We start from the raw sequence: 21,233 nt of genomic DNA, 5'->3' as shown, positions 1-21,233 counted from the left end.
TATGGAAAGTAATGGGAGCAATAGAAGATTGTCATGAGTAATATCAAGATAAATGGGAAGACCAGAATGAGGAATGGGAAGACACAACAAAAGGATGAGTGGTGAGGGGAGGAAGAGTTTGAGCAAAACCTATTTAAAATTTTTAGCTTACTTTCAAGAATCCAAGTAAAAAGATTTAAAAATTCAAGAAATCAGTTGTAACAGAACTTCTCATTAATTATATTAAATTTTGTATCTGCCAATAAATAGAGCTCTTTATGACAAACATTCATATGTGATTTAATCTCATGGATCATTGTACATCTTTTTTTTCCCCCAGGAAAATAATGAGGCTCCATTTCTTTTTTTTCTTTGTTTTTTTCTTCACATACCCATTTTACTCAGAAGCTCTATTTCTTAATAAAGGCATATTTATTAATATCTTAGGCTTTTACATATTTGACAGGATCTAAAGAAAAGACTTTGGTAAAAATTAAGGAACTACTACTCAAAATTATTAAGAAATTTTAATATGTCATGCTATTTGTTCTATTTAAAGCATTTGCCTTTAAACGCAGTACATAAGGAGCAAAAAATATATTAATGAATCAGAGTAGCCAGATTCCAGAGAATGTGAGGCAGATATAAAAGTAAACATTCCTGTTCTTCCTTTTTCTCTCTAGATTGTTTTTGACAGAAAATTGGCAAAGACGGAATAACTCTTCTTGTTTTTACTGAGAGTAACTGATTCACCTAGAACCAAATTATTCCAGAGTCAAGTTGGATAGGATTCCTGCTACAAAGCACTGGTCTTTCCTCTGGTACTGATGCATAAAGTAAAAGCCCTGTAATGAAAAGACAGATTAAATTCTGCCTCATTCCAGCCAGTGTAATGGCTGATTTCAGCTCCAGCTCAGGACAGTGACATTAACGACCGATGAGTAATTTACAGCTGGGAGGGGATAGACTGCTACTTTGGATAATTTTCACTTTTTTGCACCCCTTTTTTAAAATTTTGCTTTCTTTTTCCATTTCAAGCAGCAGTTATTTATATACTGTCCTACACCACTCCCTGCAAAAGGAGTATACTTAATGTAGCAAGATTGAAGTGTCGTCCTATATGCCTGCTTTGGGAGAATTTTCTGTACCCCATAAGAAAGTAAAACTAAGAGTTTTTCTTATGGTGAATATCATTGGTTATTCTGATTTTAAATATTTCCAAGAGATTACCCAGGAATGTCTCCATGTTATTGCTGTGATTTGCTGTGATTTAGATTGATCTATTATAACTCCAAACTATTTGCAAATCTTTAATTTATTTAACCCAAATCACTCAGTGTGAATTGCACTGAGGAGAAACTCTACAGGGCATATTGTGTTTATCCATACATCAGAGGGCTAAATGAGCACACTGAGTAACGCCTGCTGTCACTGGCTTAAAGTCCCCACTGAAGTGCCTTTTGTCTCTCTTCTTGGTTGTTTCCAAAAACAGACTTCAAAAAAAGTCCTTAAAGTTCTTTTCACGTGTACGTCATCCCTAACAGAATGTTTGCTAAGTGACCTTGCATATCTGACTTGGTACAAATTCAGTTTGGTGGATGTAACTCTTGTCCAGACAACCTAAAACCAATTTGAAATATCACAGTGTAAAAATTAAAAACAAGAAGGGAAAAAGAGCACTAATACAGAGGAAAATAAAAGAATTAGAAAGTTTGCGTAAATAAATTGAAAACCTGGGCTGGGCGCGGTGGCTCACGCCTGTAATCCTAGCACTCTGGGAGGCTGAGGCAGGAGGATCACTTGAGCCCAGGAGTTTGAGGCTGCTGTGAGCTAGGCTGATGCCACAGCACTCTAGCCCAGGCAACAGAGGGAGACTCTGTCTCAAAAAAAAAAAAAAAAAAAAAAAAAGAAAGAAAAGAAAAAGAAAACCTGGATATTTTCTAGAAAAATATAAATTAACAAAGTTTACCTAAGAAGAAAGATTGAGAAAATTGTCAAGGAGTTATCTCCTGAAAAGGTCACAGTGTATGTAATTCTACAGGTGAAAATTTTTTTTTTTTCCCAATGTGATTATTATTTATGGAATGGATAAAACATGTTGTAGAAAAGGTCACTACAGTTAGATTAACACATAAAAATCCCAACATGCCACATCTATCTAAATAATTTTGTAGAACAGCTGAAAAGGCAAATTTCATCAAATTTAGACAGCTTATAGTGGAATAAATAAGTATGGTGAGGTATTAACTAACCCTAAGTTTCACAACGGGCAGCTTCTAGCCGGTTCGTTGAAGCTGGATCTCACCCACACGAGGATCATTGGACAAGAAATCAGTTGAGTTGGACTAGAGCTGCCCAAGTGTCTTAATAATGAATGCTCCACACTGTTTTAATTGGTTCAGGCTGCATCACAGGTGCAGGCATAGCAATGGCACTTGGAGCATAAAACTGGTGATATGTTGCTTGAACTCCATGATCAGAATAAGGCTCTGGAACTGAAGCTTCCATAAGAGACAGTGGAGGAGGAACACATCCACCATCTTGTGCAATTTCCACTGGTTGATAAATAACCTCAGAAGGTTGCAGGTATAAGAATGGAGCAGAAGAGGCAGGAGACTGAGGAACACCCCACTGCCACTGTCCTGGTAGACACTGTGCAGGGGCCTGGTAGTGATATGCAGGTTGCTGATAAACAGGCTGAGCTACCATCACAGGTGAGCTAGATATAGAACGTGAAGGCCAAGGTGGTGGGACAGAAGTTACCTCTGGAGTATGAAAATAAGCAACACCATTATGATAAGTGTAAGGATATCCAGTTGAAGTTGTTAAATACATTGTTCCAGCTGCTGGCATTACACTAGAACGAGGGATCCCTACTTGTTGTTTTCTTATTGCTGGACCAATGTTCAGTTTCTTATCCTTATAATTAAGTTTTTCAGCCTCTTGTAAAATTTTTTGTGCATCTTCTTGTGTTTCAAAAGTGATGAAACCATACCGCCCCGGACTCGTTTTCCATCTTCCTCTCCGCTCTTCAAAAACGGGGGGGGGGGGAAACCAGGTGAAAATTTTTAAATGATCAAAGACAGGTAATTCCAATGCTTTTTAAAATGAATGCTCTGAATACATAGGGAAAGAAGGAAAATTTGTGTAGTATAATACTGATATCAAAACCTGCCTCAGACAAAACTAAAAAAGGAGACTGGTCTTGGTAATCAACAACAACAAAAAAATCTTAAAATATTTATATATTGAGTACAACACTTAATTCATTCAATGAATATTTTATTGAGGGCCTACCATATGTTCAGTATTATACTGGGGAAATAGCAGTGAACAAAACAAAAATATCGGGAAGTCTATCAGCATAATTTATATATCAATAGGTCAAAAGAAAATTAAACAGAATAACCTCTAAAGATGCCAAAAGAAGCATTTGATAATGTTCAATATCCATTTTTAATTTTAAAAATAGTCTTAATAAAGTAGGATATATCTTGGACATCATAGGACAAAATTTGGCTCAAACTAAAATCTAGTATTTATGCTTAATGTATACTCAGGAACTTTTCCATTGTAAGTGACCACAAAACACAACTCCAATTGTGTGGCTTCAGCAAAACAGAATTTATTGGCTACCCTTCAGGGTAAGGGCCACACAGCTGGATTCGAGGCTTCAAATGGTATCAGCAGTACCTGGCATTTCTCCAGCTCTCAGCTGTACTCCCTTTCATCTTGATTTTATTTTCAGGCTCCATGTGGTGGCAAGATGAGTTCTAGGAGTGCCAGGTCTTCCTTTGCCCAAGTTCAACTTGAGCATGAAAACAAGAGTAGATTTCCTCAGTTGCTCTCACGTTTGTCAAAGGATTCACTTTAATCAGCCCAGTTTGGATCATTTTCCATTCCTGAACCAATCACTGTGGCCAGAGGAATGTGATTCTATAATTGGCTAGACCTGAATCATATATTTTGCCCCTAGATGCACATATACTGAGAGTAAAGAAAGAAAGAAATGTCACTGAAAGAAAGAGGAACGTCTGCTAGGTTTCAAAGGACACATTAAAGCAAAGTTCTGATTCAAAATGGCAAATAAGCAACCAGAAATAAAGTGATTAAGAAATATGAAGGACCTATATTAAAACTCTTGAACAACATAAAGAGGATTTAAATAAAACAATATAATTTTATTCCTGAATAAGACTCAATATGAAAAAAGTCAATTTTTACAAATTTATCTATAAATTCAATGTGATCCCAAACATAATAGCAACATGTTCTCCTGCCCAAACTTGGCAAAATAATTAGAAAGGAAAAATAAGTGTCAAACTACCCAAGTGACATCTTTTTTTTTTTTTTTTTTTTTTTTAAAGGCAGTGTCTTGCTCTGTCACCCAGGCTAGAGTATAGTGGTGTGATCGTAGCTCACTGCAGCCTTGAACTCCTGGGCTCAAGTGATCCTCCCACCTTAGCCTCCCAAGTAGCTAGGACTACAGGTGCATGCCACCATCCCTGGCTAACTTTTTAATTTTTTGTAGAGACAGGGCATTGCTATGTTACCCAGGCTGGTCTTGAATTCCTGGCTTCAAGTGATCCTCCCACCTTGGCTTCGCAAAGTGCTGGGATCCCAGGCGTGAGCCACCAACTCCGACCCCAAGTGACATCTTTTAAAATTAAGAGTTATAGGTAGGAAAACTAGGACTTCTGATATTAAAACATATTTTAAGGTTTTAGTAACTGAAAGAGAGTGGTACCATTGTAGAAAGAAGCGGAGAGATGAAGCAGAAGACAAGAAGCATATACATATTTTAATATTTTAGTGGTTATTAATTTATATAAGTTTGCATATTCATTTATTCAATAAACATCTAATGAGCCTCTGCTGTCTTCTGGGGACTACACTATGACTAATCAAGGACAATTAAGACAGTTTCTATCTGCAGTCTGATTTGGGATATGAAGAGCATGGACTTTAGAGCCAGACCTAGGACTGAGAATAGTTTTACCTATTTGTGATATGCTCTACAGGCAGAGAATGTAGCAAATACTCAATAAATGTTATCTATTATTACAAAATGTGGTTAATAGCTATAATAGATGGTATAAACAAATATCAGGGAACATGATGGAGGGAGCAACTGGGAAGGGGGGATGAACAGACCTAGTGGTTTACCAAATATTAGAGGAAACTGGTATTGTTTCCTCTAACCAATTTAAATCTGTCCATACCAGCTCTGGCCAATAGATAGCACAATGATGGAAATGCTCCCTACCTGCGTTGTCCAATGTCATGACCTCTAGCCACATGTGGTTATTAAACACTTAAAATATAGCTAATATGATCCAAAAACCAAATTTTAAATTTTATTTAATTATTATTCTTTTAAGAGATGAGTCTTGTTATTAATATGTTGCCCAGGCTAGAGAGCAGTGCAATTATTCACAGGTGTGATTATAATGCATGACAGCCTCGAACTCCTGGGCTCAAGAGATCCTCTTGCCTCAGCCTCCTGAATAGCTGGGACTATAGGCATGCGCCATTGTTTCTGGCTAATTAACTTAAATTTAAATAGCCATATGTAGTTAGTAGCTACCTTATTGGACAGCACAGGTCTATATAACAAGAGTATCATACAAAACAAAGAATGATATAATGGTTTATATTATTATCTGGGAATCTAGGAACTATCCTGTTAGTTAATATCAGTTATTTGTTTCACCCCACCCCATTCTTCCTCACAGTTTCTAAATTCACTTGATTGTTTTGTAATCCTGTTATGATTGAGTCATATGAGGACATACCCATCTCAGGGTCTACATTTGGGGGCAGTAGTACTGCAGGGACCAGATGGGTCAAAGTGATACAAGTAGGTAATTGCCGGCTGAAAGCTAGTGCTTAAAAAAAATTGGAGTTACTCAAAACAATCAAAATGTTGTCTATTGGTCTCAGTTTTCTTCTTGTGCATATCTCCTCAGGCTGTATTTCCTTTTTGAACTTCTCTTCTCTTTCAAGTGTACCCTTGATTTTCAGTTATATAAAAATGTTAAGGGGGACAAAGCACAAAACAGGACTTACCACCCTGTGCTATGTTAATGAGGAGAAAAAAGGAACAAAAAACTTGAGATCAGCTTTTCGAATAGTCATTTTTAAAAGAATTTTGAAGAAGAAAACAGGTAAATGTAGTCACAGATTAAGGGAAAGGCAGGACTTGGAATAAAATTGGGAATCCAAGTTACCAGGCTGTTCTAGAACATATAGTCTCTCTTCTTTGGGATTTGTGTTCTAGATTGGAGGAGGCATGTGCAGCCATTGCCCATCTGGCACGTATTTCCTCAGGCTGTCAAGCTGTATCTGATTTAGTAAAGTAAAAAAATTTTTAAGTTCTAAATTTTTTTTTTTACCTGAGATGTAGGAGGGCCCTCTAAAATACTGGCCTGAGAAAACCTAATTTCCCCTTGGTTGTTTCAGTAGCTGCAGTTGAAGTGGAGGACAACTTGAGTGGAGGGTAAAATGATGTGAGATACAATCTCTTCAGTCCATTCTGTGCTGCTTGACAGGCTTACACACCTGTCCATGTACTGAGGGACGCGAGTCTGCCCCAGAAGTCAGCTGGTCTACTCTAGCTCACAGGTCACAGGTCAATAGCAGACTTCAGGTGATGTAGCAGACTGCTCCCCTGATGGCTGTCTCCTTTTTTCTATTCAAGGTCACACATGTAGACAGAATTTAAGTATTATTTTTCCTCAGGGAAATATAAAACTTTTAGCTCATTTGTTAACCTTTTGGCTAACCTATTTAAACTACTGCCTAAAACTTTAATAAATACATCAAATAGCAAAAATATATAATTCAGTTCCAAATGATGGTCATTTATAGAGAGAAAAGTTAGGGAACTGGATCTAAGGAAGGAGGTCAGGAAGAAAGGCAAGGACAAAGACAAATGGTAATCAAGGTAAATCTTTTTATTCCTACAGTTTGTAAGCTGTTTTCCTAGGTCTTTCATATTGCAATTAGCTGGATAACCACTGTTCACATTGCAGTCATTCTTCTAAGCAGAGGATGCTTGGCTCTCCAGGTGATACCGTAGCAGCCAACCAAAGAGGAACCAGTGCTCTGAACTGGAGAGCAGTGTGGCCAGAGCATTTCCCAGGCTGGAAGAAATCAAGCCTAGGAATAGGTCCAGCCCTGGCCACAGGTTTTCTCCTCATGACATAAGGATATCTTGATGACAGCTGCTGGCTGATGATTTTCTACTAGACAGGTTGTCATTTTCTTTCTTCAGAAGCATTTCATTTTTCTTGAGGATGAATTTCTTCTATTAAGGAGGAACTTGACTAAGGTGACCTACTTCTGTCTTTACCAAGAAGGCAATTGAAAAGCAGTTTTACAAGGCTCTTCATTGGGGGTTTCTGTGTTTCTTTCACAGAGATTGAGACAGTGAAATTGGCCCGTTCTGTCTTCAGCAAACTACACGAGATTTGCTGCAGCTGGGTGAAAGACTTCCCTCTCCGCAGGAGACCCCAGCTTTATTATGAGACATCAATCCATGCCATCAAAAACATGCGCAGGAAAATGGAGGACAAACATGTCTGCATTCCTGACTTTAATATGCTCTTCAACCTAGAGGTAAAGGGCACTTCTGGAGAGTCAGTGAGATTTAAAACACAAAACAAAACAAACACCTTCATGGTCCTGTTAGAAAAGGAGAACTTCTGATATATTTCGAATAGTATCTCTCATAGGTTAGAGAAGGACTAAATGCAAAGTGGCACAAATTTGCTTGCATTAGACAATGGAAAAGGAACGATTTATTTTATGTTATTTTGAATAGATAATGCATTCACATGGTTCAAAATTGGGAAAATAAAAATCTCTCTCTCATTATCCTAGTCTTCCAGATACTCAGTTCCCCTCCGTGAAGGCAAGAGAGTTTCTTGCGTAATCTTCCAGAGCTATTCTATGGTCTATATGAGCAAAAAATAAAAAACAAACAAAAAAACTCCCAAAACTATATCTCAATAAAGCTGTTTTTTCAAAGGAAACTATTTCTATAGTATAATCAAATGGTGTTTATCAAGTTTTCACACTACTGTGCTGCTGAAGCAACACAAACACAAACATAAAAGAATGATTTAAGGCTGAGACAGTTTTCTGATTTCATGTGATTTTCTTTTTAAAATCTCGGTCTCTGAGAGAGGAAAGTAGCTGGAATTACATTTCATGAATCTCTGTGACTGACAAATTGGATCCATATGAGCCTTGTCAGCTTAATAACTATTTTCTTGTTCACTTTCCCTTCTTTTTCTATTAAATATATTATGTTAATGCAAACAGAAGTAGGTTTGTTTCCTTTGCCTGTCATTTGCCTCTTTTCTTTACTCAAGTCCATAACTTAAAAATTACAATGTAGTAATTTGTACAAAGCACATTTCCTTCATTTAGCAGCTAAATTTAAATTTTAGCTGTCAAGGTTTAATCAGCAGTGATGGTGGGTTGGTAATTGGTGCTTAGTTATAAAGATGGATCAGCTGATGTCTATGTTTCCAGTACCACACCCATGCAAATGTAACCCAAAAGGCTCTTGTGTGACTATGTCCTATGTCACTACACCCACTTGGAAATTATACTCATATTTAAGGGCATTATTGTTGTTTGTTGACTTGGTTGATTTTTATTTTGCCTTCTAATTTCAAAATCAGCCTAAAGGCCTAATTCAGAAAGGAGCACCTTTGGTATAGTGAACTAGGCTTTGAGAGCAATGTGGCAACATACATTTAGAAACTTAAAGATTTTCACATCCTTTGATCTGGTAATTTCACTTTTAATTCTTTATTATAATGAAATAGAAATACAGAAAAGTCTTCTATGTTTTGTTTGACCTAAATATTTTATATAACATTGTTTATAATAAAATATTGAAAATGATCTAAATCATAAAAAGGAATAACTATGATATGCTCATAGATATATATTATAAGCCACTGAAAATAATGTCTTTGAATAATACTTAATGACATGGGGAAATGCTAATGATATGATAAATGACAAAGTAGGATATAAAATTTTATGCACAGCATAATCCTAATTTTATTTTAAAAATATGCATGTAGGCTGGCACAGTGGCTGATGCCTGTAATCCTAGCACTTTGAGAGGCCAAGGCAGGAGGATTGCTTGAGGCCAAGAGTTCAAGGCTAGCCTGAGCAAGAGTGAGACCCCATCTCTACAAAAAAATAGAAAAATTAGCTGGGTGTGGCGATACATGCCTGTAGTCTCAGCTGCTCGGGAGGCTGGGGCAGGAGGATGGCTTAAGCCCAGGAGTTTGGGTTCCAGTGAGTTATGTTGATGCCACTGCACTCTAGCCTGGGTGACTGAGCGAGACCCTGTCTCAAAAAAAAAAAAAAAAAAAAAATATGTATATAAAAAAGACTAGTTATCTGTGGATGGTGGGATTATAGGTGATTATTTATTTCCCTCTTTACACTTCTCTATTAGTCTAAATTATCAAACATTATTATAATAGGGAAAACATTAGTAAACATCAGTAAATGTTGTTTGTTTTTTAGAAAAGAAGCTATACTATTTTTTTTTTTTTTTTTTAAAGAAATCCACGTGGCTCCCTTTTGTTTCTTCTGATGCTATACTGAGTTGCTTAAAAATGAGTACTGCTTTAGTGGATATAGAAATTCCACATGTTGGGATTATTTCTAGATAGTTCTGTTTAATCAGTCTTCAGTGGCATTAAATTGCTAAATGAACTAGTTATAATCTGTGTATTAGACATAGATTTCATAGTATTTGGGTGTTATTCTATGGACATTTATATTTGGTAATATACCCTTTAAAAAGAACTTTTTCAAAGCACAGATATACCTGTTGTTTTAGTAGCCCTTCCAAATCCCCATGAGATAGCAACTCATCCCTACTTAACAGAAAACAAGTGTAAGAAAACTATATGATTTGCTCAAGATTCAATGACAGGGCCTAAGGAAAAAGAAGTCAAAAGGCAAATGAAAACCGTCATGTACTGTTGCCTAGTAAGAGCTCAGGACTCAGTGAGAGTACAGGGAGTCACAGATCTCCTAAGTGAGACAGATCTGAGATTTAAACACTTGAGTTGAAGATGAAGAAACAACCTTCCTAATGGTTGAAATGTAATCTTATGATTAAGTTTCTTTTGTCAAGACAAAGCACAGGGTTGGAAGATCCTCCCCTGGCAGTTGCCTTTGCAAAGGAATGTGAAGCTAAATCATGGGGCGAGGCAAAGTGGTCAGCCACACAGAGCATCTGGGCTTGAACCATTTGATGTGGTTCAAGTTTGGTTAACTAGTTTAGAGACTCTGTGCTATTTATGGTAAGAATTCAATGTGACTATGAATGATTTATGAAAGAGGTATTATAGTTTGGCAACATGTGTATGCTTTCATGTCTTTATGTATTTTAAACCTGAACATAATTGGCCTTGTGCTGGAAGGCCTATTATTTTCTATTGTTCTCAGGTTCTAATTTTACTATTAAAATACTTGTGTTTTGAAAAAAGCACTCAATACAGAACAGCTTTTGCTCAATCCTTGTCATACCTTCTTTTTCCTTCCCCACCCTCCAACTTGTAACAGCAATTTAGAAGCAAATGTATGTGGGTGGTTTCCATGGTACAAGACAACAACTTTCACAGAGAGAGAAGGCACTTCAGCCTGAGCTAATTGGGCATGATGTGTTCCAGTGTTCTGGTGTGTAAACACAGATGCCCTAATATTGCAGGTATTTCAGCAGTTGATCAGGCATGTTAGAAAAGAGAAACAATTAGTCTCGTTATTCTGAGTGAGACCAGTGCAGTGGAGGAGAAGGATGGACAACAGTGATTCCAGGGGCGTGGTTCATTTGAATCATTCTATACCCAACTCCCTTAACTGTTACGTTTCTGTTGACAGGACCAGGAAGAACAAGCTTACTTTGCAGTGTTTGATGGCCATGGGGGAGTGGATGCTGCCATTTACGCCTCCGTTCACCTCCACGTTAACTTAGTACGCCAGGAGATGTTCCCCCATGATCCTGCCGAGGCCCTGTGCCGGGCCTTCCGGGTCACTGATGAGCGGTTTGTGCAGAAAGCAGCCAGGGAGGTATGCCACTTTCCAGCTATGAATGCACTAGCCGAGCTCAGCTTGGTCTGTGTGGGTAAAGAGCTGTTTAGATTCCGTATTCTTGACCTGCCGTGTTGGCTTCTGTTGTAGTTGTAAGTCTAATTCCCTCTTCAGAAATAGTTTCAGTGGGGTACAATGATGTACTGTACAGAAACTCCCAAGCTGTAATTTTCTGGATTCATTTCTGTAACCACTGCCAGATTTGGCCAGTGAGTTTTATCCTTCTTTTATTCACCATTGCCTGTCAGGTTCACACCAGGACCATCTCTCTAAGCAGACTCTTGCTGACAAGATTGGATATGGTGAATAAAACAATGGTCTAAAAAAGAAACAGAAACTGGGATTACTTCCATACATTTGGTTCTAAATGGGTAGGCAGTGTTTTGCTATGTATCTTTTGAGGGAAAATTTGCTTGGAGAGGGTGAATCCTTAGATGATCTTTGAACTGATTTTCTCTCAACAGGAAGAAGTCATAGCTCTTGTCCTATATTGCTAAGGTTAATCAAACCTAAGTTTCTTACTCTGAATGAATGACAAGGTTTCTATATTAAGGTCTAAAAAAAAAAAAATTACCATTCTGGACCTTGGTACATAATTAACTACAGAACACTATATTGGATTTTTAACTGGGGACCAGTTAAAAATAATTTTTAAAAGTAATTACAGAATTACATATATAACATAAGCCTTCTGCCCTATGACTTAAATAGTAACTCTTTTTAAAATGAACTTGGAGACATAAGGGTAATTAATCATTTAATCCATTTCTTTGATCTCATAGTTATGCTACAAAACAATAATGGGGCTTGGAATTAATGAAACAATAATTTAGAAGTATGTGGTATTAACCAGGAGACATATTCTTTACCTTCTCTTTTGTCCCCCAAGTTTGGATTAATACTCAGGTTCAACAACAGTTTACCACTAGAGTTTCACATAAAGAGGTGGGGCTGGAAAATAAAACAAAACTCTTGCCCTCACACCTTCCTAGTCTCCTGAGGGACCAGCGTTCTGCTTGGCTGTCTCTCTAGAAGCTGCTGGCTCTCATCATGCTGACCGAGGACGAGACTAGGCCCCTGGTAGGTGATCTGTACATAGCTGATCACCACTATGGAACAAAGAGAATCACTTTGTCTTCATGCTCTATTCTATTCCTCTCCTCAAAATTATGGCTTTTTTTCCTGGCCATGTTTTACCTCATTTGTTTTGTCAATGATCCTGGTATCTCTCACTTCTGCCAATAGTTCTCTTGAATAATTTAGGTTTGTCTCAGCAGTCACTTTTTCCTTCTTGTGCTTCTGTGTGCTGCTAACTGCTGGGAAGAAAGTTGCTATTCCTGTTGTGAGGCAGCCCTGCCTCCTGTTCTCTACAGGGCACAGGCACTCAAGTGTCTTTATCATGTGTTCCAAGGGGCTGAGTTTTTGAATGTTCTGTGTGGGAAGATATTTTATTGGTGGGTGAGGATTTATAACAAACTTTCCCTACATAGGGAAAATGAGAAGTTGTTTTCTCTTTGGATACAAGGGACCTTTTACCACCCCTGACGCATTGGTTCTAATTTAGGCCAGGTCCTTAGTAACAGAAAGTCATGCTCATTTGGTGGTGACTCATGTCAGATGGAGATGTCATTTTAGTATAGGAGGATCAAGAGCTTTAACTACAGTGGTAGCTACAGCAGTGAAATTCCAGGCTGTTAGTTCTTTATGTGATGTTCCAAAAGCAAAGGCCCCTAAAAATATTGTAGGGAGGATTTTTTTTTTAAAAGGTATAAGCATCTTAGTACTCCAGGGAATGTATGCTATGTCTTGGCTCCTTATCTTAATATCCAGAGACTGGGAGCATTTGTTATATACCAGTCAGATGCTTTATATATGATTTCGTACAGCTCGGACTCTCGCACTGAACATATAGTAGGTTAGTCACGAAAAAGAGACCAGAATTTAGAAATCTTTAAGGATTGATGCAGTGGATTTAGCACAGGACTGGCAGGAAAAAGAATTTTCAGTTCTGTTTTGTGTACTAATCAGTTACCTGTCCTTGGGTAAGTCACATAACCTGCCATAGTTTTCTTATCTGTATTAAAAATGGAAATAGTAATCATCCCTGCCTTGCATGTTACAGATCAGGTGGATTAACATGTGAATACACATAAATACATACATGTACATAAAATGAATTGAGAAATAATATGAATTGCTGTGTATTTGTGAAATTGCATTATTAACAGTCTCCTCCTGGCTAAAAAGTTTATATTAATTATAACTTGCTTTTCAATGAGAATTTAGTGTCTATTTATTTTCACTGACTCTAGTTTTATGAAACTATTTGCAGAGCTTAAGATGTGGGACCACAGGCGTGGTGACTTTCATCAGAGGCAATATGCTACATGTGGCCTGGGTGGGCGATTCCCAGGTTATGCTTGTGAGAAAGGGCCAAGCTGTTGAACTAATGAAGCCACACAAACCAGACAGAGAGGTAAGTATGGTCTGTTCTATTAGAGCACATGCCATAAAGGCAGTTTTCTAGTTATTAATTAGGACTCACATAATTATTATAATTATTGCCACTATCTCAGCAACTATGCCCACCTTCCAATGGAGAAATACAGAGAACCTTTTCATGAAGCTGATGAGTACTATATCTCTTGTTTACTGTTAAAGTAGATGAATAAATCCTGAATCCAGTTATTTGCTTCTTTTTATTGCATTGCTGTTTAGGATGAAAAGCAGCGAATTGAGGCGCTTGGAGGTTGTGTAGTCTGGTTTGGTGCCTGGAGGGTGAATGGAAGTCTATCGGTGTCCAGAGCTATTGGTAGGAAAAACAAATTTTTGTGTCTCCAAACTGTCCTCTTCTAGCTCATTGTCTTATACTTACTGTGACACAAAGGAACCTGAGATGACAATTTATATTAACAGAGTGCTTATTATTTAAAATAACTGGACAATGCCTCTTTTAATTATTTAATTAACTGTCCATTTATATACTTAAATTTCATTATTAAAAGGGAATCATATCAAAAAATGAAGAATTTACTAGTTTCTGTCCTTTTTTTTTTAATGGAAACCTTTAATCATTAGTACATAAATCTGCTTAAAACCACTGTGATCCTCATTTCTTTCCATTTAGGTCATATTTAGCTTAAATCAGTATTTTCCAGAGAATGGAAGCCTCTCTGCATATTTTACCCATAGTTATTGTTTATATCTTTAAGTTTTTTCAATGAATTTTTAAAATGACGAAACAGATAATAAATTCATAGGAAAAACATTGTTCTTTTGACATAAAAGCTATTTTTATGTGGAAATATATGTAATATATGTGGAATACAGTAATTTGTCAGACAACCCTGGGGTTTCAAAGAATCTGCCTTCCTGGGACTTAAATTTTTCAAAAGAAGGGGAAAGTCAATGAAACTGGAAGGGTATAGGTCAAAGAACTAAGTTATCTGTTTCTGTTTTTGTTTCACTTTGGGCCCTGGGTTTATTATGGGTTTATTATTTTTAGGCTTCATGGCTTAGATTCATTTCCTGGTTTTTAAAAAAGAATAAATTGATATGTGTATATATGTGGGTGATGTATATATACTACAGTTTTTAATCTCTGCTTCCCTAAAGAAATGAAGTAATTGGCCACAGGGATAACATGGATGAATGGAATTCACATCCAGTCCCCAAATTTAGTTTATCATTACCAGAAAAATTCCAGAACATTAAGAAAATCTTAAAGGATTTAGCTTCACCACTGATTTGAGTTCCTCTCGCTCTTTAGGAAGGTGCCGGCAAACTGTGAAGTGGCCCAAATATGAGCAGCAGAAGGCTGAGAGAAATAGCTAAAAGATTCTACAAATACCTTCTGAAAAATTGAGAGTTGGCTTTACCTTAGATGGAGGGAGTTATTAGCTTTAGAAAAAGGCCAAAAAGGGGAATTTCTCATTTCTAAAATACAACCTATATGGAATTATTTTTGACAACTCTTAACCAAAGACCGCTTCCCCTTGATCTTACCTGTCTCTGTCAGAGGATTGAGGAGTATCTTTAATATTTGTTACAGAACCAACTTACTAGAGGATACTTGCCTTTTCTTGCTTCTAAAAATATAAAAGGGGAAACTAAAGCAGGGGAAGAAGGTCCTTGAGTAAGTGACAATCTAAGAATAAGGGGGACTGCACAGAGGAAGTGACTTTGAGTTGGATGTGGAGGAGAGTGTGTAGGGAAGGAAATCCCAGGAACAGGGAAGTATAAATACACGGGGGTTTGAAAGGACAAGCAGTATTTCAGGCATAGCAACAAGTACAGGAGTCTAGAGCAGAGGGTGGGAGTGGTAAGAGATTAGCAGTGCTGGTGCCATATTGCGACGGGCCTTACTGCGAGGCTAAGTAGCCTGGACTTTCCCAGGTGAGTAAGCAGAGGGGCCTCATGAATCAGGTTTGCATTTATAAAGATGTTGGTAGTGACCGTATGGGAGGTGGGCCAGAGTGGACAGCGCCTGCATGGGCAGTCACTCAGCTAAAATGGGATGTGGAGAAGGGTATAAACTCATGAGGCAGATTGGCAGGTGGAAAAATCCACTACTCGGGTCACAGAGCACAGTCAGCTGAGGGAGAATGAGCAATAACATGAGGGGCAGGTGCAGATTCAGTTTCTTGGGCAGCTTGATGGTGAATGGGAGAAAGGAAATAGTGTGGTGGCTTGAGGGAAAAACCGATTTGGAAAGGGTTCCTTTTATTGTTTCTGTTTTTAGGATGATGATATTTTTGATTTGAGCATGTTGCTAGGAAAAAGAAAGCAAGTAGAGGAGAAACTGAACACGAGAGAGTAGAGAAGCTAGCATCCTAGGAAGACAGGACCAACAGAACAGGTTGGCTTTGAGAAGGGAAAGGGCCACCTCTTCCTCGAGGAAATGGTACTGGATATAGGTGAATCTCTACACACTAAAAAAAAGTGGGGGCAGTAGGAATTGTGGAAATTCAACCCTGATAAACTTAATTTTCTTTGAAGTAGGAAATTAGGCCATCTACGAAAATCCAGTAGCTTAACTGGGAGTTGAAGAATGTGAGAAAGATTTGGAAAGCTCATGGAATAAAATAGGGGACTATACAAAGGGACAAGAAAAAGGACTCCTGAGCAAAGTTTAACTCTACTTAAGAAATAAATGATAGTTTAAAAATGAAAAGCTTTTCAACAGTTTCTCCCTATGAGCCCTTCAGATTTATGATCCAAAGTTGACAGAGGCATGATATGTTTCCTAACATATGGAGAGAGGAGGATGAAGACAACAGGATGTTGCCATTTCTACCATGAAATGGATATTCATGCTTTCCTATCAAATTTGGGGGCGAAATGTCATGAATTTGACACCCTACAGTAGAGCAGGTGAAAAGCCAGAATTCTGGCAGGCATTTTCTCCGTGCAAATCTTTGTATGTTCTGTTCCAAACTAACAGTTGCAATAGTCTTTTAATTGAAGCACTAAAACAACATTTTTGGGAACAGTATGAGTCAGAGCACATTTATTTTTAGAAGTCGAATTCAGAAAATAATAATGATGATAATAATACAGTCAGGTAGAGTAGGGGATAAGGAAATTTAGTAAAGTGGATTGGTGGAGGACACTGATCCCAGGATTGGGTTTTAATTAGCTCTAATAGGCTATTGGGAGGCATTATAGTATAGAAGTGAGGTTGATGAAATTAAAGCCACTCTCGAGAAAGATGATTTTGACTACTGTAAGAAATAACGGGCCAGGCAAGGTGGCTCATGCCTGTAATGCTAGCACTCTGGGAGGCCGAGGCGAGAGGATCACTTGAGCTCAGGAGTTCAAGACTAGCCTGAGCAAGACCCCGTCTCTACTAAAAATAGAAAAAAGTAGCTGGGCGTGGTGGCTCACACCTGTAGTCCCAGCTACTCGGGAGGCTGAGGCAGGACGATCACTTGAGCCCACGAGTTTGAGGTTGCTGTGAGCTATGATGATGCCACTGTACTCTAGCCTGGGCAACAGAGCAAGACTCTGTCTCAAAAAAAAAAAAAAAAAAAAAAAAAAAAAGAATGAAATGGAAACTAGCCTAGATATGAATAAGATGAGAGGGTTATATGTTTGAGAATGAATGGAAGGAGTGAAGATGAGCATTATTTATAGGGTCAAAAGACTAGTTTCTTATCTAATAGGTATACTAACACAGGTAATTATATTAAGCAATTATCTGTTGTTCTGCATATCCAATCAAGCAACCTGTTAGAGAAAGCATGTTGCCTACATTGGTTCTGGCAGAGTTGGCCATAGGGTTCCTATTGAGCTTTCTGGGCCTATCTGAGGATTAAGCAGGGATGTGAAACATTGGAGAAAAACCTTTCTTGGGTAGAAGAGAATCTATAACAGATACCAGAATACTGAATATATAGCCAGATCACTTAAGTACATTTATTTATATTCAATTTATCTCCCCCTAGTCAAAAGGTTCAGTTTTAGTGCAATGGAAAGGACAGTAATTGATGAGAGTTGTGTTGATAACAAGTGGAAGAGCTAGGATTAGGACCCAGGCAGTCTGACTCTAGTGCTGGTGTCTTCAACGCCTAAGCTATCTGCCACTAATTTATAATTGATAAAGACTTCGTACATATCCGGAGTTTATTTTTTATTTATTTATTTATTTATTTTTAGAGACAGGGTCTTATTCTGTTGCTGAGGTTGGAGTGCAGTGGTATGATCATAGCCAACTGCAACATCAAACTCCTGGGCTCAAGCAGTCTTCCCACCTCAGCCTTCCAAGTACGTGGGACTACAGGCATGTGCCACCAAGCCTGGCTAATTATTAAAAAGTTTTTTGTAGAAACAGGGTCTTGCTATGTTGCCCAGGCTAGTATTGAACTCCTGGATTTAAGCAATCCTCCTGTCTCAGCCTCCTAAAGTGCTGGGATTATAGGTGTGAACCACTGAGCCCAGCCTATTTTTTACTTTTTTAAACGCTATTTAATGACGACTTATGATCCCCTACTTTACGAATTACTGTTCTTAGTGCCCTGTGTTTTTGTTTTTATAAAGAAGTGAATGAGTGTCCCTTGTTGTAGTCATAAGCTACTTTGTTACCTGATAGGCTAAGGACTCTTTTGCTAGGCTCTTTCCAAGTACCCAAAGGAAAATAATGAATGGATTTGGAAGTTGCTCTGGATCTGAAAGTTCTAAACACACTGTGGATGATCAGTTATCTCAACAGTCTGGTTTAGCGTGGGCCTGAGGTCTCCCGGCTCACTCTAAGCCCTCTACTCTCCGCTACAATTATTCCCTAACAGCTGCCTCTGTGTCTTTGTTTACGCTGTTCCTTTAATTGAGGGAACTTCTCTATCTTATCCTTCCAGGCTCAGCTCAAATGTCAGTCTGTGAATGGATGAGCTAAGTAAGAAAAGGAAGTAATAAAGGCACAGACAGGGCCTGGGGGTCTCAACATTAGTAGGTGGGGAAAGAGACATTAAGCAAGCAAGAATATGGGAATCTCTGAAGACAGGAAAAAAATGGTCATACATTTTGTCTGTTCTCTAGAAGTTACAGTAGAGCATTAAAATATTGAAAGCCAAACAGACTGGGGAGCAAGAGAAGTGCCTTCCACTTCCCTTGTGTGTGGCTTGGATCAGCCTCATAACTTTTTCCTGGCGTGAGGAGTTCGACTTGATTTTTAAAATCCCTTCTAACTCAAACCTTTCTTCATACTCATAGCATAAAGCTTATTTATTGATTTCTAGACAAGGACAGAACAAAATTAAGTGTTCAATGAAGAGAATGATCAGAAATTTGGTTTGTTTCTTTCAATGTAGACTTGTTCTCAAATCTCAATTAAATCTAATCTAACCACCAGTAAAATAACAGATCTACTAAATCAACAAAGTTTTCCTACGTAGGACTGAATTTTTCAGCACAGCAACAAATTTAGATTTGACACTGTTGCTCTGCTCAGCTAAGCCTAAATCATGGCCAGAGGCACAGATTCAGAATCTAAGCTAGAGGAATGAAGCCCAGTGACTCGCAATTGCGTAACTAGAAGTAAGCAGCTGCTGATTACCAAAGAACTCAAGTGTTTTATCAAAATCTTATTTTATAAATTCTTTCCAGTAAATTCAGTTCACAATTGAGTAAACTGTGATCAGAAGACTTACGGTCTTGGCCAGAAAAATTCGTAGTGCGCGAGGTAAACCAAAGTCCGACTGCTGATGCTCTACTTCCCAATTCCCACAGGAGATGCTGAACACAAGCCATATATCTGTGGAGATGCAGATTCTGCCTCCACTGTTTTGGACGGGACCGAAGACTACCTCATTCTGGCCTGTGATGGCTTCTACGACACGGTAAACCCTGACGAGGCAGTGAAAGTTGTGTCTGACCACTTGAAAGAGAATAACGGAGACAGCAGCATGGTTGCCCACAAATTAGTGGCATCAGCTCGTGATGCTGGGTCAAGTGATAACATCACTGTTATTGTGGTATTCCTGAGGGACATGAACAAAGCTGTAAATGTTAGTGAGGAATCAGATTGGACAGAGAACTCTTTTCAAGGAGGGCAAGAAGATGGTGGGGATGATAAGGAGAATCATGGAGAGTGCAAACGCCCTTGGCCGCAGCACCAGTGCTCAGCACCCGCCGATCTAGGCTATGATGGGCGCGTGGATTCATTCACTGATAGAACTAGCCTGAGCCCAGGGTCCCAAATCAACGTGCTGGAAGACCCAGGCTACCTAGATCTCACACAAATAGAAGCAAGCAAACCTCACAGTGCCCAGTTTTTGCCACCAGTTGAGATGTTTGGTCCTGGTGCACCAAAGCAAGCAAATCTTACTAAAGAGCTAATAATGGAGGAAAAATCAGTTCAATCATCATTGCCTCAGTGGAGCGGTGCTGGAGAGTTTCCCGCTTCTTTCAATCTGGGTTCGACAGGGCAGCAGATACACAGAACGGAGAGCTTGTCTCCTGTCTGTTCTGGGTTGGAAAATGAACAGTTCAAATCCCTGGGAAACAGAGGTTCTAGATTGTCTCATTTTCGCCACCACTACTCAAAGAGGCGGCATGGATTCAGGTTTAGTCCAAAGTTTTATTCATTTCTCTCTGCTCAAGAGCCTTCCCACAAAATAGGCACTAGCCTATCCTCACTTATTCGAAATGGGAAGAGGAATAGGATGTTAAGAAATTCCCTACCATGGAGGCAAAATAGCTGGAAAGAGTACAGTGAAAACATGATGAGGCAGCTCAGAAAGAGTGATGATATTCCATACCCAGATCTCCCCTGGAGCTATAAAATGTAATAATTTTTCTTTAAAGTAGGCTAGCTAGCTCTCCCCCAGTAAAAAACACCATTATCAGAGTAGAAACAAGGTAGACATTTCTAATACGTGCTTCATTATGAATCCATGGATGGCTCAATTCTTAAATGTAAATAGATCTCTAGGAAACTCAAAATACAGTGTTTTCAATCTAAAAAAAAAAAAGTATTGGCAGTTTCACTTGCAAAACTATACAACCGGTCCCTGTGATGTGTCTCCACACCCACATATGACCCCATCCTCACCATCCCTTCACATCACTAGTGGAAACTTACGAGTCAGTTATGTCAGGATATATAGTGTTGAAATCTCAACGCAGTTGAAATTTGGTCTGATGTGCCTAATATCTATGGAAAACTCAATGCAGAATTAACTTAGTTGGGAAATGTCCCTCAAAATCCTGGGGACTATGAAGGAAACATCCCTCCCACCATTTTGGGGTAGGCAAAAGATTAAAAGCCATATGGTTTTTAACTGGTAACAATGAAAGTAGAAAACTAATGTAGAAGTGTCATCTTCTCAGACTTGTGAGGCGGTTTACAGTCAAAAAGATTTACTGATTTTTTTCCTGTAAAATAATAGACTAAACATTTTTTGAATTAAAAAATAGTTCCTAGGGCTGTAGTTACTTGGGGGTTTCATAACTTGTTATGGTGCTTTTGGTGGAATTTTTATTAGTTAGCATTTTAGGGGACCACTGTCAACTGATTTTAATCTGTGATGCTAATGTGTTTTTCACTGTACCTTCATCTCAGGAATAAAACTGGTTTAATGGAGATGATGTCAGGTACAAAGATACTAGAATCAAAATGCCATTTA

General features: G+C 38.3%; 2 protein-coding genes across 2 annotated transcripts in view; one reads left to right on the top strand and one right to left on the bottom strand.

Moving 5' to 3' along the window:
* Positions 1–20,396, top strand: part of PPM1E (protein phosphatase, Mg2+/Mn2+ dependent 1E) — a 192,136-nt gene extending 171,740 nt beyond the window's left edge. The window contains exons 3-7 of the mRNA XM_069481115.1: positions 7,400–7,599; positions 10,903–11,091; positions 13,445–13,588; positions 13,831–13,924; positions 19,336–20,396. Coding sequence (XP_069337216.1) covers positions 7,400–7,599; positions 10,903–11,091; positions 13,445–13,588; positions 13,831–13,924; positions 19,336–20,396 — 1,688 coding nt within the window. The remainder of the gene's footprint in view (positions 1–7,399; positions 7,600–10,902; positions 11,092–13,444; positions 13,589–13,830; positions 13,925–19,335) is intronic.
* LOC138391961 (protein boule-like) lies at positions 2,344–5,264 on the bottom strand. The gene is made up of 2 exons (XM_069482142.1): positions 5,246–5,264; positions 2,344–3,008 (listed from the first exon to the last, which is right to left on the bottom strand). The coding sequence occupies exons 1-2, from the start codon at positions 5,262–5,264 to the stop codon at positions 2,344–2,346; spliced, it is 684 nt and encodes a 227-aa protein (XP_069338243.1).
* Positions 20,397–21,233: the final 837 nt, after the last annotated feature.

The sequence above is a fragment of the Eulemur rufifrons genome, chromosome 9 (genome assembly GCF_041146395.1).
Source record: "Eulemur rufifrons isolate Redbay chromosome 9, OSU_ERuf_1, whole genome shotgun sequence".
In the NCBI taxonomy this organism is placed as follows: Eukaryota; Metazoa; Chordata; class Mammalia; order Primates; family Lemuridae; genus Eulemur; species Eulemur rufifrons.
This window is presented reverse-complemented; position numbering and strand designations above follow the sequence as displayed.